Source organism: Pseudophryne corroboree, chromosome 11 (genome assembly GCF_028390025.1).
Source record: "Pseudophryne corroboree isolate aPseCor3 chromosome 11, aPseCor3.hap2, whole genome shotgun sequence".
NCBI classification, from domain to species: domain Eukaryota; kingdom Metazoa; phylum Chordata; class Amphibia; order Anura; family Myobatrachidae; genus Pseudophryne; species Pseudophryne corroboree.
Genome location: NC_086454.1, coordinates 360,807,595 through 360,823,566, shown reverse-complemented (window position 1 = coordinate 360,823,566; position 15,972 = coordinate 360,807,595). Strand labels below are relative to the sequence as shown.

At 48.6% G+C, this 15,972-nt stretch overlaps 1 protein-coding gene across 5 annotated transcripts in view; it reads left to right on the top strand.

The window, feature by feature from the left end:
• The window catches only part of C11H19orf12 (chromosome 11 C19orf12 homolog), a 49,563-nt gene extending 37,160 nt beyond the window's left edge, over positions 1 to 12,403 (top strand). For all 5 annotated transcript variants that reach the window (XM_063946036.1, XM_063946033.1, XM_063946037.1 and 2 more), the window contains exons 2-3: positions 4,688 to 4,853; positions 7,244 to 12,403. In XM_063946036.1, coding sequence (XP_063802106.1) covers positions 4,694 to 4,853; positions 7,244 to 7,509 — 426 coding nt within the window. In that variant the 5' untranslated portion in view covers positions 4,688 to 4,693 and the 3' untranslated portion in view covers positions 7,510 to 12,403. The remainder of the gene's footprint in view (positions 1 to 4,687; positions 4,854 to 7,243) is intronic.
• The last annotated feature ends 3,569 nt before the right edge of the window (positions 12,404 to 15,972 follow it).

Sequence of the window (15,972 nt, the reverse complement as noted above, 5' to 3'; positions counted from 1 at the left end):
AGTACATAGGTCAATTACTTTAGCTAGAGTGATTGCCGTTATAAAAAAATATTTCCCAGCACTGGTTACTCGGGTGTTCAGGAGACCGAGATGTACCTATATAGTCAGAGTATTAGACTGTAGTTAGCAGCACAGAGTATTTCAGATGGAGGAATCGGGCTGATGTTTTTTTCTTTCATTTCTATCTCATTCACGCATGGACAATGTATAGAACAGGAACCCAGTGCGTTTTACAAATCCCCTTCCCAGCCGAACCCCTGAGTTCTGCCGCATGCAGTGGCGTAGTTGGGGCTCCTCTGGTGGAGTCAGGGCCGGTTCCGGGGCTTCTTGCGCCCCGGCGGCATTAGGGGGCATGGCTTCATACAGGGGGCGTGGTCAGTTACGCCCCCTGTACTGTAGTAGGATGTGTGGTGCGCGATGACGTCAACGCGCACCGCACATCATTACAGTTAAGGTCCTCTCCAGGAAGGCGCGTCTAGTTTCCCTTCACAGCGGGCAGACCACGAAGGGAAACTTGACGCGTAGCGTCTAGTTTCCCTTCACAGGACAGCGGGGCAGCGGCAGCGTGGGGCACCACAGCAGCAGCGGATCTTGCCACCATGGTGCGGCGCCCTCCGGAAGGCAGCGCCCCCCGGAAGGCAGCGCCCCGGGCAAAAGTCCTGCTTGCCCGTGGCAAGATCCGCTACTGGGTGGAGTCCACTTTGTTGCACCTCACCAATAGTATACCGGGATTATAAAGCATTTTGCAGGCAAATAGGCACTTCCTCTACACTCTACAGGCATTGCTGAGAGCGAGGGGCAGTTCACATGCTAAACCACAATAGCTGACACAGGTAATTACCATAAGCGCAAGCCACAATAAAAAGGAAGCAGGAAACCTACATAACATATATCAAAAATCATTCAGAATCCGTCATTTGAAAGACAAAGGAAACAAAAAGAGCATCTTGCTACAGATTACATCACAGAGATCAAACACCTGTTGCCCTTCTTCTTTTCATCTGTTGACACAGATGAAATGTCGACATGATTAAAATGTCAACAAACCCCTCCGTGCCTAACCCTAAACCCTGTGCTGCCTAACCCCTCAGTGCCTAACCCTAATACCTGTGCTGCCTAACCATATCCCTGTGCTGCCTAACCCTAATCCCTGTGCTGCCTAACCCCTCAGTGCCTAACCGTAATCCCTGTGCTGCCTAGCACTGAGCTAACCCTAATCCCTGTGCTGCCTAACCCCTCAGTGCCTAACCCTAATCCCTGTGCTGCCTAACCCCTCAGTGCCTAACCCTAATCCCTGTGCTGCCTAACCCCTCAGTGCCTAACCATCTCCCTGTGCTGCCTAACCCTATCCCTGTGCTGCCTAACCCTAATCCCTGTGCTGCCTAACCCCTCAGTGCCTAACCCTAATCCCTGTGCTGCCTAAACCCTCAGTGCCTAACCCTCTCCCTGTGCTCCCTAACCCCTCAGTGCCTAACCCTCTCCCTGTGCTGCCTAACCCCTCCGTGCCTAATCCTCTCCCTGTGCTGCCTAACCCTGTGCTGCCTAACCCCTCAGTGCCTAACCCTCTCACTGTGCTGCCTAATCCCTCAGTGCCTAACCCTAATCCCTGTGCTGCATAACCCTAACCCTGTGCTGCCTAACCCCTCAGTGCCTAACCCTAATCCCTGTGCTGCCTAACCCCTCAGTGTCTAACCCTAATCCCTGTGCTGCCTAACCCCTCCGTGCCTAACCCTAATCCCTGTGCTGCCTAACCATATCCCTGTGCTGCCTAACCCTAATCCCTGTGCTGCCTAACCCCTCAATGCCTAACCCTAATCCCTGTGCTGGCTAACCCCTCCGTGCCTAACCCTCTCCCTGTGCTGCCTAACCCCTCAGTGCCTAACCCTAATCCCTGTGCTGCCTAACCCTAATCCCTGTGCTGCCTAACCCCTCCGTGCCTAACCCTCTCCCTGTGCTGCCTAACCCCTCCGTGCCTAACCCTCTCCCTATGCTGCCTAACCCCTCCGTGCCTAACCCTCTCCCTGTGCTGCCTAACCCCTCCGTGCCTAACCCTAATCCCTGTGCGGCCCCCTTAGGGCCGTAAGGGATGTGCGGGCAGTGCGGCTCCACGGGGGGACAGCCTGGAGGCGGTACCAGCCATACCTGCCCTCGCCACCTCCTCCGGCTCCCGCACTGTATGAGGAGAGACGCTGCGTCTTGTCCCCCAGTGCCGTGGGAGCTATTCCTCTCTTTGGAGCGTCTATAAGTCATTCCAAGCAGAAGCTAGCTGACCAATCACATGGACCCTTCCGCCCGGCCCTTTTGTCGCTTAGTTATGACTGCGTGAGCACCATCCGGATATTACGGTACTTGCCTAACCCTTTCCCTCCGGTCCCTGCATAATGTCGGCATTTCACACGTCAGCATTGCTAACATGGCAACTTCCTGCACATTTTCAATGCCGACATTTCAACAATGTTGAAATTTTTACTTTATCCCTCCCCGAGCGGCCTCCTTTCCAAGTAGTATCTAGACCCAGCCTGGCTTCAGCATCAGGTGAGACGCGGGCCTGATCTGGAGCCGTACGCAGTGGCGCAGTGGAGACGCATAGTATCAGAAATGTATTGCTAATGTGCCGGGCATTCCTGGCTAGTGACTGGGAAATGGTAATTCAGTCGCACGGAGATGCGGCGTCTTACCGGCGTGTTATGCGAGCATGACGCTGGACTGGTTACGTACACAGACCCTGAATTGCTCATACTGGATGCTATAGTCTGACGGAGAATCTGCATTTGCCATATGGTGGCTGCAGCTGATGGTGGCGTCTAAAGACACAACAGGTGGTATTGCAGCGTCTTAAGATGCTCAAAGGGGAGGGGCTGATACTGGCTGATTAGGTGCCCCCATAAAGAGTAATACAACAGGGAAGCCAGTCCATTTTACACATCCTCTTCCCACTGCAACCCCTGCGGTCTGCCTGACACTAACCCCAGGTATAGATCGGATCTCTTTCAGTAAATATAGGGGGGTTCCCTCTTTCAAATTACGTTTCACCTCAAAATCCACGGTGGATTACATCAAGAGGCGTAAACTGAAGATTTTGCCATGGCCTTCACAATCTCCTGACCTCAACATAATTGAAAATCTATGGATAGACCTTTAAAAGAGCAGTGCGTCACAGACAGCCCAGGAATCTCAAAAAACTGGAAGACTTTTGTAAGGAAGAATGGGCGAAGATACCTCAAACAAGAATTGAAAGACTCTTGGCTGGCTACAAAAAGCGTTTACAAGCTGTGATACTTGCCAAAGGGGGCAGTACAAGGTATTAACTCTGCAGGGTGCCCAAACTTTTGCAGACGCCATTTTTTGGTTTCTGTTCTTTTGAAAGTGTAAATGATGGAAATAAAATCTAACTTTTTTTGACATGTTATAAGAATGTCTAATCTGTAATTTGATGCCTTTTGGAGATTTTTCCATCTTTCCTTGCCTTCTTTTTGCACATTAAATTGAATTTTTGCCTGGGGTGCCCAAACTTTCAATCCCCACTGTATGTTAAATGTTCACCTACTGATCGCATATGTGTCTGTAATAAATAAGTCCGTTCACTAGGGGTGACTATTAATGGCGGAGGTCATATGGGTCTCTGGCATAGGTGGTGGTCACAAAGCCATTTATTTATTTTTTAGGAGTAGGGGGCACAGCAATTATGTTCTTAGTGCTAAGAGTGTGCATCTGCATCTCTCTTCCTTCGGCACAGCAATTATCCCCGCTCCTTCACACCACACCCTCTTTTCCCCTTCCCTGATGGACCCATCGGATAGCCCCGCCCCTTTCACCTGATAGGCCCACCGTGTTTCATAGCAAGGACTCCCGTCAATGGTTAAAACAATCAATAGCTTTCAGCCGATGGTTTTCATGGCATCAATGTGAAGCAGTGGCAATACCATCGATGTAGACCATTTGATTGCCATCCCTAAACCCCAGGTGCCTAGTTGGCCCTTGTGATTCTCCAAGTGCTTGCATGCTATGGGCATCTGGTCATGCCGGAATACATGCTGTGCCAAGGGCAAAGTGTTTAAATCTGACACTTTATTCGCCAAGCATCCACTGCCGCACAGGTGCTGTTGGCACTAGGGCAGGGTAGACCTCGGCAGGGTGACCCGCACTGTTTGTTTTATTTTGTGTTGTTTTTTTGTGCACCCCTTCCCCCTCCCCCCAGGTGAACCCACCCCTGGTACTAACTGGCCTAGGGCTGGGTGGAACCATGGAGGGGGTCCCTCACAATGAGCGTCTTCCCTTCTATGGTCTCAAAAGCCCGGGCTGGTAAAACCTAGCTCTTGTTCCTCTAAACTCAGGGTGGACCTCACATTTTACCCCTCATTTTGGGATAATCTGCAATTAGCTGAAAGCGCATATAGGAGGCGGGGCCTGGTCCTGTGCAACCTCCTGCTGTCCAGCCCTTTATTTACATTCGATCAGGAGTCCAGCGATAATGAATGTATGGGGAGAATAAGAACAGATGAGAAAGTCATGTCTGCAGCCTCCAGTAAGTGGAGGAAAACCTGAATTTCCAACAGACAAAAAGGTGTCTCTCCCCGATGACCTATAACAGGGATGAAGGGTGTGACAATGATTGAATGGCGGAGATTTCCTTTCTGTCCTGCAGATTTGCATCACGTCTGACTCTGTTTTTCTCCTCCTTTCCCAGGAGAAGATGCCGGTCTACCTGGAGGACATCATGCACCTCTTGTGCCACATTTCTGACAAGCAGAAGATGAAAGCTGCCGTGAAACACTCTGCGCGGGGGGCCGTGGTCGCCGGGGCCGGAGCCTTCCTTGGCGGATTAGTGGGAGGACCTTTCGGGATAGCAGCAGGTTAGTACGCAACTCTAAATGCATTGAGATTGGTGACTGGAGTATTGGGTTGACCACAGCAGGAGTCCTGGGCCTGATTGCGGTGCTTGGTGCGTTTCACTTAACGATTATCTACCTGCTACTGAGCCTGATGAAACGTTTCCTTTGTTACACGTTCCTTCATGTGTTTGGTGGGAGCGGAGAAGGGATACAGTAGAGGAGGTCGGTCGCTTGGTTTAGTTTTGCTGATAGCCGTCCACTAATGTTTTCCAAGGGCCACATTAAGGAGCAGTCAGATGATTCAGCTGATGAGAGGACGGCCTGGGGAACCCCCATCTGATCTGCCCTTTGTACAGCAGCACACAGGTGAAGGTATTCCTTTTATGGCCCTAAACATTCCAGGATGTAGACGAGCAGCAGCAGGCAATAAAAGCTGCAAGAACAGGCTTCCTGCCAACTGCCCTGGTTCTGGCAGGACAAGCTAGAGTTTGGGTTAGTACCTTGCTCAGTCAGGACTTTGGGCCTTATTCAGTATAGATCACATCAGCGGTTCGATCGCATACTGAATTATTAATGCCCCGTGCGCACCCGCATCAGCCGCACTCGCACAGCCGAGATTGCATCTCACTTGTGCAGACGCCTCTGCCTAATTGTCAGGCAGAGGCATGCACGGTGCAGTCCGGGGAGGCGACATGGCGTTGGGAGGGTTGTCGGAGATGGGGTGGGCTCAGGGCAGCCGCATGACCTCGCATGCAGCCGATGTGACACGAAAAATGGCGGCTCTGCGCCTGCCTTTGCAGCTTGGCTGCCGAGGCAGGGTGCATCCACAAAACAGCAATGCGATCGCATGACTGCTGGACATTTGCATGCTGGGCGGCCTTGCACTGTGCTGAGCGGCCACCACATGCGATTGCAGCCAGTTGCAGTTTTGCTATTTTTGCAAATAAGGTGAATAAGGGCCTTTGTCCCCACCGCAAGGACGGTTGGGAGCTGTGTTCTGCGTCACCTTACCCTGCTTGTGAGGGGTAAGTGCTGCTTGTGAGGGGTAAGTGCTTCTTGTGAGGGGTAAGGGCTGCGTGCCGCAGCATTGCTCAGTACATTTGAAGTGGATGGGAAAGGGTTGGAGGAGAGACCTCTCACGAGTCAATATGAAGCCTCAGCCTCTTGCACTGTGTAGAAAGGAAACTCTTGTGGCTGGCCAGGAACCCTTAGGTGGCAGTGGTGTGCCTCCACCCCTCAGCAGGGTCATTACCATTACATTCACATGGGTGGGCCCTTCATGACCCAGTCCCCTGCAGATGTGCAGCATAGGCAAACACGGAGGGGGGGAGTTCCAGTTGCCTGGAAACCCTTCTTCCCTACAGCCTGGCCAGCGGCCACTAAATGCAGTATAAAGGGAAGAATAGAGCTGCCGCACATGCCAAGTTGCAGCAGATTTTCCTACCAAGTCCGCTGTGTGTGTCTGTGGATCTGAGTGCTCACTCATTACACAAGATAGAGAATCTGGTCAGTGGTTACCGTAATCATTGGGCTGCATATGTCTGGCGAGAGAGGGCAAACTAATCAGTGTAAAGTTGTGTGACAGTGGACCACTACTTTAAAGACCACTGTACCCACAATGGTCTGTATAAGAAAGGGCCAGTAGTGGCATGCACAGTGTGGTGTCGGTGGAAGGTGGTCACCAGAACTGACGACGTGTGGCGGAAAGGCTTCCTGTATGTAACATGATTGGCAGCCTTATTTTACATCTGGAATTGTTTCTAACCGTGACATACAGTAAGGTACATGGCAAAGGTAAGTGCATTGCAAATGTCTCTAGTTCCGTGAAGGCATGCCAGCGTCAGAACATGGCATTGTATAAGGAAGAGTGGGGAAGACTTGGTGTAAAGGGCCCCATAGACTAGGGAGATGTATCTCAGCAATGACTTGCAAGCAATTTTCCTGCAATCTGGCCGGGAGCTTCCTGGAAGGCCTGCGTTTGCGATTTGCTACTTGAGTGTATTTTTACATGTGATTTATCTCATGCAAGCGAATGTTATTAAACCTATTTCCATGCAATTGAGATAAATCCCAAGTGCAGCACGTGTGCACGGGAGCGCGCAATCGCAAGAAAAGTACATGCAATTTCACCTTCTTCCTGCTATCCATCTCAGGAACTCATCGCAATTCCAGGAAAACGTGCAATATCGCTCTAGTGTATGGGGCGCTTTACACAGGACCGGCTCTGCATGGGAATAAGCGTCTGTCGGACGGATACATTTATTCTTTCCCCAGTGTTCTGTCTTATTGATCTTTAGTTCCAGCAACTTGCTAAGACCTTTCCCTATAAGTTATTTCCCCAAAAGCAGTTACTGGTCACGGTAACTGATGCATCATTGATCCATTTCCTATCTGTATTGTGTTTTCTTTAGGAGGCGCAGTGGGGGGAATGATGGGAGCCTGGATGTCCAGCGGACAGTTTAAGCCTATTCCTCAGATTCTCCTGGAGCTGCCGTCCGTGCAACAACAGCAACTCTGTGACGACGTCTATGCCATCATACGTAGCCTGCACTGGACTGACGCCACACATCTTGTCATGCTTGTAACGGGCAATGCCGCTTTACAGCAGCAGGTGGCAGCAGCGCTCATAGGCTTTATGACTAGTCAGCTGAAATCAGAAATTCAGTATGGAGACTAGACTAATCCCCATCTCATTACTGCATATTTACTAGGTGCGGACGCTCTAGCTGCTGGACACAGGGATGTTTTAGGAGAACATACTCAAGGCCGACTGATGTCCCAGTAAAGTGTTATTTACACGAAAGCTGCTATAGAAAACTTAGAAAAGAAATTGACCCTTTAATAAACTGGGGCCTTACTAATTACTTAACACTAACACTTGTTTCACCCAGTGCACTTACCCCTCCAGCCCCCCACCTTCCGCACTTACTTGCCCTGCCACACGTAGATGCTGTGTCCAGTGCAGAGTAGCCAAACAAAAACAAAACAAAACAAAAAAAAAATATATATATATATATATATATATATATATATATATATATATATATATTCTGTATAACTGACAAATTAAGAAAGTGCAATTAATTTATAACTCTTGGACACTGTACGCATCAATCTCTGCCTTCGTTGAATCTCTAGAATTTATATTGTTTGTAAGATTTCTTATTAAAGACATCTGAATATAGCCTGGTAAGGAAAATGTAATCTTCAGTGAAAAATAAAAAGTTTTGAGAAAAAAACAAACAAAAAAATAACCCCCCAAAACTTTGTTTTGAAGTTCACCTTTTATCTGCAACGTGGATACGGCGGTCATGTTGTGGAATGGTGCCCAATGTCGTCATTGAGGCAATAATTTGATTGGCTCATAGAGAAAAGATGTCAGGGTTTCTTCTGCAGCAAGTCAAAGGCTATTGGTTGTGACTTTCCTCTAGGAAGTCACTGATTGGTTCTCAGATAACTCTTAGGAGGCATTCTCAGAGTATTGCTTTGTCCACAAAATGGCTGCCTCCAGAGGGGGACTAAGACCCCATTGAGCCTTTAATAACAAACTAGTGTGAGCCCGTCTCCCCGCCTCCATTTCTCAGGAAAATAAAATGCCCTAAAAATGATTTCCTATAGTCCTGGTCCCTCGGTGCCCACTGGGCCCTAACCAGAAGCCCAGGTTGCAGAATACATGTGGTAGCTATGGCTGCCACCACTGTAAGCATTATTTTGGTTGCCTTTCACTAGCACCACTTGTTAACACAGGCTCAAGTTCTTACATGAAGTATAGATATAATACATGTTCATTGGCCAAATGCTGTCAACAATATTCTGCCATACATTATGGCCTGTGGGGGGTAGGTTATGGCTGGTGAGGGCCACAAGAACATTCTTGTTGGGCTGCCACTGGCCTGCAGGGCTATCTCTGGAGAGGGGTGCAGGGTAAGGCGAGCCCTGAGCGGGGGATTTTGTGCTTCTGCTGACACACCCTTCATCTGACTACACCTATAGTGAGGGGCAGATTGGTATCGTGGGTCCATATCTGCTAAACAGATATCTTCCTTTTGTTTTTAAATCACTGGGAAATTGTATTTCCCAAACTGCATCACTGACACAACCGCGTGTTCTTGGTGATCAGTCCGGGAGAACCCGTCGCCAGGACCTGTTTATGAGATTTGTGTTTTATCATGTTTTTATTTTTTAACTACTTTGTGCTATGTGCACTTTGTTCTCCTATGTAGGTAGCACAATACATATTGACATCCCCCATCCCAGCCTCCCAGAAGCCAATTCACTCTGGATAAATCACCTCATCGTTAGCGCCGCTTATGAGCGATTGTGTCTGTCCATCCAGGTGTTCTCCAGCCCATGTGCTAGGAGAGAGGTGAGGCTTGGGGAGAGCGAGCTGTGTACTCTGACAGCCGGAACTGCCTTGTGTTCACACTCCCAGGCCTGAGCGACTATAACACTCAAACCCCCAGCTTGTTAAAATTCACGTAAACCATTTAAAAGACCCAGCCTTGTTTTACATCCATCTGCTCTTACACACCGCGCCTTTTCCTGTCTGTGTACACACGGCGAGATAAATCCTTTCAATTTTCACTATATAGTCAAAATCGCTAGGAAAGTTAGTGTAAATCGCAAGGTGTTAGCCACCTTGTGATACTGATTCGATCCTGATGTGCGCTCCCGCGGGGTCGGTATCGCAAGGCTAGATAGACTGTGCAGGCAAGTCACTTTTGACTGTCTAGTACTAAAGTATACTCAAAATCGAACATAGCCAATATCGCACATAGCCAATATCGCGTAGTCCATATCGCACATAGCCAATATCGCGTAGTCCATATCGCACATAGCCAATATCGCGTAGTCCAAATCGCACATAGCCAATATCGCACATAGCCAATATCGCGTAGTCCAAATCGCACATAGCCAATATCGCACATAGCCAATATCGCGTAGTCCATATCGCACATAGCCAATATCGCACATAGCCAATATCGCGTAGTCCAAATCGCACATAGCCAATATCGCGTAGCCCATATCGCACATAGCCCATATCGCGTAGTCCATATCGCACATAGCCAATATCGCGTAGTCCATATCGCACATAGCCAATATCGCGTAGTCCAATTCGCACATAGCCAATATCGCGTAGTCCAAATCGAAGATAGCAAAAATGTCAGCGTGTGTATGCACCCTTACACTAGTGCAGGAGGCCAGTCATTGATCAGGACGCTTGATAGAAGACATTGCAGGAGAAAAACTCTAAATGTCAGTCCTAAAACTATATGGTCCCCACGGTTAAAGTTTTAAAATAGTCTTCTCAACAAGTTACCAACATACTAATGTAAAATGCTTTCATAACCCACTGTGCTCTAACCAACAGAATACCAGTATCACATATATATATATATATATATATATATATATATATATATAACACACACACACACACACACACACACACACACACACACCCACACCCCCCCCCTCCCCCTAATAGGTCTGTAACCTTTATACTATGTAATCAAGTGATTTCCTCCTCCCCTATATTCCTTCAGTGCAGTGGTTCTCGAACGCTGTCCTCGATGACCCTAACAGTCCAGGTGTTCAGGATATCACAGGTGACTTAATTAGGATCTCAGACAGTTTGATTGTATCATCTGTGCATGGATATCCTTGAAACCTGGACTGTTGGGGGGCGGGCCTTGAGGAACGAGTTCGGGAAATCCTGCTTTAGTACAAGCACAAATCATCTGCTCTTGTGATCACTCTGGAACAACGTATACATATCATAATTAGCTTTCTGCCTGATGTTTGTCTGACAGATGTGATAACTACAGAACAACATGACCCACGCGTCACATGCAGATCCCTACAAACAAGTGAATACAACCCAAATATAGTAACTACAATCTCTGGGCCTGATTCAGATCTGAGCGCTGCAATGCGTTTTTACCCAGCGGGCATTAACTGCGCAAGCGTATGCACCGCAAAGCGCACATGCATCTGCCAACAACAGCGGGCATCACCGGTCAGCGACGGGATGGTGAGAAAATTCCGATCGCACGGGCGTTTGCAAGGTGATTGACAGGAAGAGGCCGTTTGTGGGTGGTAACTGACCATTTATGGGGAGTGTCTGGAAAAACGCAGGCGTTCTGAAGCGTTTTCAGGGCGGGTGTGTGACGTCAGCTCCGGCCCCCATCAGCCTGTTCTTATCACACTGTGGGAGTAAGTCCTGGGCTGCGCACACACTGCGTACCCATGTGATCGCACACTTGCGCTGTGAATTTACACTCCCCCTGTAGGCGGCGACTATCTGATCGCAGCCCAGCGTTCAGGTCTGAAAAACCCCCTCGGCTGATAGAGTTGCAGGTGACACGGATGAGACGGGGGTCTCTATTTAGACTGTGAAGTTATAGGCAGGTAATGTTACCTCCTGGGAATCTGCTGTACCAGAACCTCCTGTACATCACTGCATCAATGTATTAGGGGTGGGGTGTTATACACAGATATCACCCAATGCAGATATCAATGTTAGAAGTCTTATTCATAGATAATCTGAATGAAGTATTGTTGATGAGAATGCTGCTTTATCTATTTTTATTTCAATTCCCCCAGTAGATGATTTGGAAATCACCTTTCCTTATGATTGAAATACAGGAATTCCTTTGCTCGTCATTATCTGAATCCGGCCTGAACGGTGCGCTTACAGCCTGACAACGCTCTTGGCTGCGTAAGGTGACTTAAGGGCTCTGCAACTTGTTGCATGGGAATTGTAGGTGCAGCCCCTTTAGGGATTGACCACAGGGGTTATAACTTATAAGTCATTGTGCAATGGTTTTGTATTTTAATGAATTGGGACTGGTAATGAATTAATGAATTAGACATATTGCTTTATTTCATGGGCAGTGAGAGACCAACTGCGAATTAAAATGATCTATAGGAATTTGCTTGTTCATTTCCCAAAAATTCCGTCTCTATCCATTGGCGCGTGTGTTATAAGAATGGTTGTTTCAGACCCAATCGCACTGACTACGCATGCCTATGATATCTGTGTGATTTGGTCTGCTAGACTGAATTTACGTTTTTTGTGGGTGGTAAGTGATCAATTTAATCTATGCGTTTCTACATTTGGTCAGGTATGTCCACTTTGTTGGCCAATGTGATGGTAAAAGTATTGCTTTTAATGCAAAATAATAAAAAATATAATAATGCGGATTTGTAGGTTAGCTAAGGGGAAGGGGTCCGCCGGTCCGTGCAGTCCAGAAGCAGCTGTATATAAACGTTGCATTAGTAAGTCCTGTATTTCAAACAGAAGGCAGCATAAAAATGTACAATGATTTCCACTGGGGAATAGAAAGAATTCAGTTCTCGTTTTATGACACATGTAGACTCAGGTTTGCGATTGACATCTGTAATATTTTCTGTCTCAACCAGAAATGTCCTAAATAGCCCTTTGGTTTTTGTGTGCTATAGATATACTGGTAGAAAATATACAGTAGTTTTATGATGTTATTTGGTGAATTGTTTAATGTTGGTTTTTTATCATTTGATATATCAATAAAATGCATTTAAAAAGAAAATTGTTCATTTGTGGTTGACCTACTAAAATGGTTTTGTGATCGACACTTTTTTAATGAGCTTCGGAATTGAAATGAAGTTATAATGACCGGTTTATTTCCAGTTTGTGACAACTGTCTCTGTTAAAGAAGATCTAGAGTTTAAAACAGAGGAGGAGCACCGGTGGATGCGGACAGAGATTCGGGTGGCACTTGCGGGTAAAGAGTAAGTGCGCAGCCGGACTGTGGGAGTCCAGAGAGGTTGTAGGGGAGGGTACTCTTGGCCCAGGCTTGCTGAAGGGGCCTGGATCAATTGTTATGGAGGGCGTCCCCCTTTGCCACGGCCCCCGTCTGTCCTGCTTTCTGCCACAACAAAGGTGGCACACCTAGGGGGGGTGGGTGTGGGTGTGGGTGTGTGTGTGTGTGTGTGTGTGTGTGTACGATGGACGTAGCCTTATTCAGGTTGGTTAGCAACTGGGCAAAACCATGTGCAGTGCAGGTGGGGCAGATGTAACATGTGCAGAGAGAGTTAGATTTGGGTGGGGTGTGTTCAAACTGTAATCTAAATTGCAGTGTAAAAATAAAGCAGAGAAACTCAAATATCACCCACCCAAATCTAACTCTCTCTGCACATGTTACATCTGCCACACCTGCAGTGCACATGGGGGGGTCATTCCGAGTTGATCGCACGTAGCAACTTTTTTCTTCTCGTGTGATCAACTAGACGCCGCCTATGGGGGAGTGTATTTTAGCATAGCAGGGCTGCGATCGCTTGTGCAGCCCTGCTATGCTAAAAAAGTTTCAAGCAAAACAAGACTAGCCCTGCAGCTACTTACCCTGTGCGACGGATCCAGCGATGAAGGTCCCGGCTGTGACGTCAGACATCCGCCCTCCAAACGCCTGGACACGCCTGCGTTCTTACCGCAGTTCCGACCCGTTTGCACCGTAGCGAAGAACCGCTGCGTGCGAATGGATCGGAATGACCCCATGGGTTTGCCCAGCTGCTAAATTTTTTAGTTTGCTAACCAACCTGAATAACCCCCATAATGCAGCTGAATTAAGTGAAAAAGTGGCAGGTGATAATGCACCAGCCAATCAGCTGGTAACTGTCATTGTCAAACCCAGCCTGTAACTTGACAGTGATGAGCTGATTGGCTGGTGTGTTATCACCTTCCACTTTATCACTTCTCCAGGCTTAATATATGATGCAGTATAAGCATGGACTGCAGGTGACAGAATAAGGTTGTAGTGGAGGCAGCGTGAGGGGAGGGGCATAGTGGCGTGTGATGGGATTTACTGTCCGGGCATGGATGTTTATTATTCCTTCGTATACTCGATAGTGATCATATGATCTTTTATGTTTGGTTTTCTCGCTGCACATTGTGACATTATTGCTGCAATATAACAAAAAAACAAACACAGATACTAGCCCAAAGCGGAAAGGGGTAACCAGATTTGATCTCTCAGCCCACTTAGAAAAAAACAAAAAGTAAAAATAAAGCATCTAAAAACCTTTTACATGTAGATAAAATGAAATAATCATCCGTCCAGACATGGTGACAGCCAGGTATTGTGGTGGTACAAGCAGCGTAGGGCTTCCCCAGGGAAAGCTGCATTAACCCTTTCCTATATAGAGTGAAATGAAATCCCCCTGACCAGCGAGGGCTCTTGTTCTCGAGGCCAAGAGAGCGATTCACACAGTCTTATTTATGCCCCATACGGTACTACTATGTATGAGGGGTAACACGTAAAATGTGTAATGTGCGGGGTTTCTGCTGTGTGTATATGATGTGGGGCCGCAGTGTACAATGTAGGGGGAATCTGCTTTCTCCAATGCAAAGGTCTCTGGCGTATCCCCGCACAGCAGCACCAGTGTGATTATGTGCACCGCTGCACCGTCACTGAGGGACAACATACAGCGTCTGAGCCTCACACTCTGACTACATTATAGACCTGCCAATCATCGCCATTACCTTTCACTCATTGGAGGGAATTTATGTCATTGTGTGGCCCTCATCTCTCCGTCACACCATGTGCTTCCCCTACATCTACATATCCCTGGGCCTCCTCTCTCCGTCACACCATGTACTTCCTCTACATATCCCTGGGCCTCCTCTCTCCGTCACACCATGTGCTTCCTCTACATATCCCTGGGCCTCCTCTCTCCGTCACACCATGTGCTTCCCCTACATCTACATATCCCTGGGCCTCCTCTCTCCGTCACACCATGTACTTCCCCTACATATCCCTGGGCCTCCTCTCTCCGTCACACCATGTGCTTCCCCTACATCTACATATCCCTGGCCCCCCTCTCTCCGTCACACCATGTGCTTCCCCTACATCTACATATCCCTGGGCCTCCTCTCTCCGTCACACCATGTGCTTCCCCTACATCTACATATCCCTGGGCCTCCTCTCTCCGTCACACCATGTGCTTCCCCTACATCTACATATCCCTGGGCCTCCTCTCTCCGTCACACCATGTGCTTCCCCTACATCTACATATCCCTGGGCCTCCTCTCTCCGTCACACCATGTGCTTCCCCTACATCTACATATCCCTGGGCCTCCTCTCTCCGTCACACCATGTGCTTCCCCTACATCTACATATCCCTGGGCCTCCTCTCTCCGTCACACCATGTGCTTCCCTTACATCTACATATCCCTGGGCCTCCTCTCTCCGTCACACCATGTGCTTCCCCTACATATCCCTGGGCCTCCTCTCTCTGTCACACCATGTGCTTCCCCTACATCTACATATACCTGGGCCTCCTCTCTCCGTCACACCATGTGCTTCCCCTACATCTACATATACCTGGGCCTCCTCTCTCCGTCACACCATGTGCTTCCCCTACATCTACATATACCTGGGCCTCCTCTCTCCGTCACACCATGTGCTTCCCCTACATCTACATATACCTGGGCCTCCTCTCTCTGTAACACCATGTGCTTCCCCTACATATCCCTGGGCCTCCTCTCTGTCACACCATGTGCTTCCCCTACATCTACATATACCTGGGCCTCCTCTCTCCGTCACACCATGTGCTTCCCCTACATCTACATATCCCTGGGCCTCCTCTCTCTGTCACACCATGTGCTTCCCCTACATATCCCTGGGTCTCCTCTCTCCGTCACACCATGTACTTCCCCTACATCTACATATCCCTGGGCCTCCTCTCTCTGTCACACCATGTGCTTCCCCTACATCTACATATCCCTGGGCCTCCTCTCTCCGTCACACCATGTACTTCCCCTACATATCCCTGGGCCTCCTCTCTCCGTCACACCATGTGCTTCCCCTACATCTACATATCCCTGGCCCCCCTCTCTCCGTCACACCATGTACTTCCCTTACATCTACATATCCCTGGGCCTCCTCTCTCCGTCACACCATGTGACTCCCCTACATCTTCATATACAGACCCCAGGACTCCTCTCTGTGGCACACCATGTGATTCCTCTACATCTCCATATCCGGACCCCAGGCCTCCTCTCTCCGTCACACCATGTGCTTCCCCTACATCTACATATCCCTGGGCCTCCTCTCTCTGTCATACCATGTGCTTCCCCTACATATCCCTGGGCCTCCTCTCT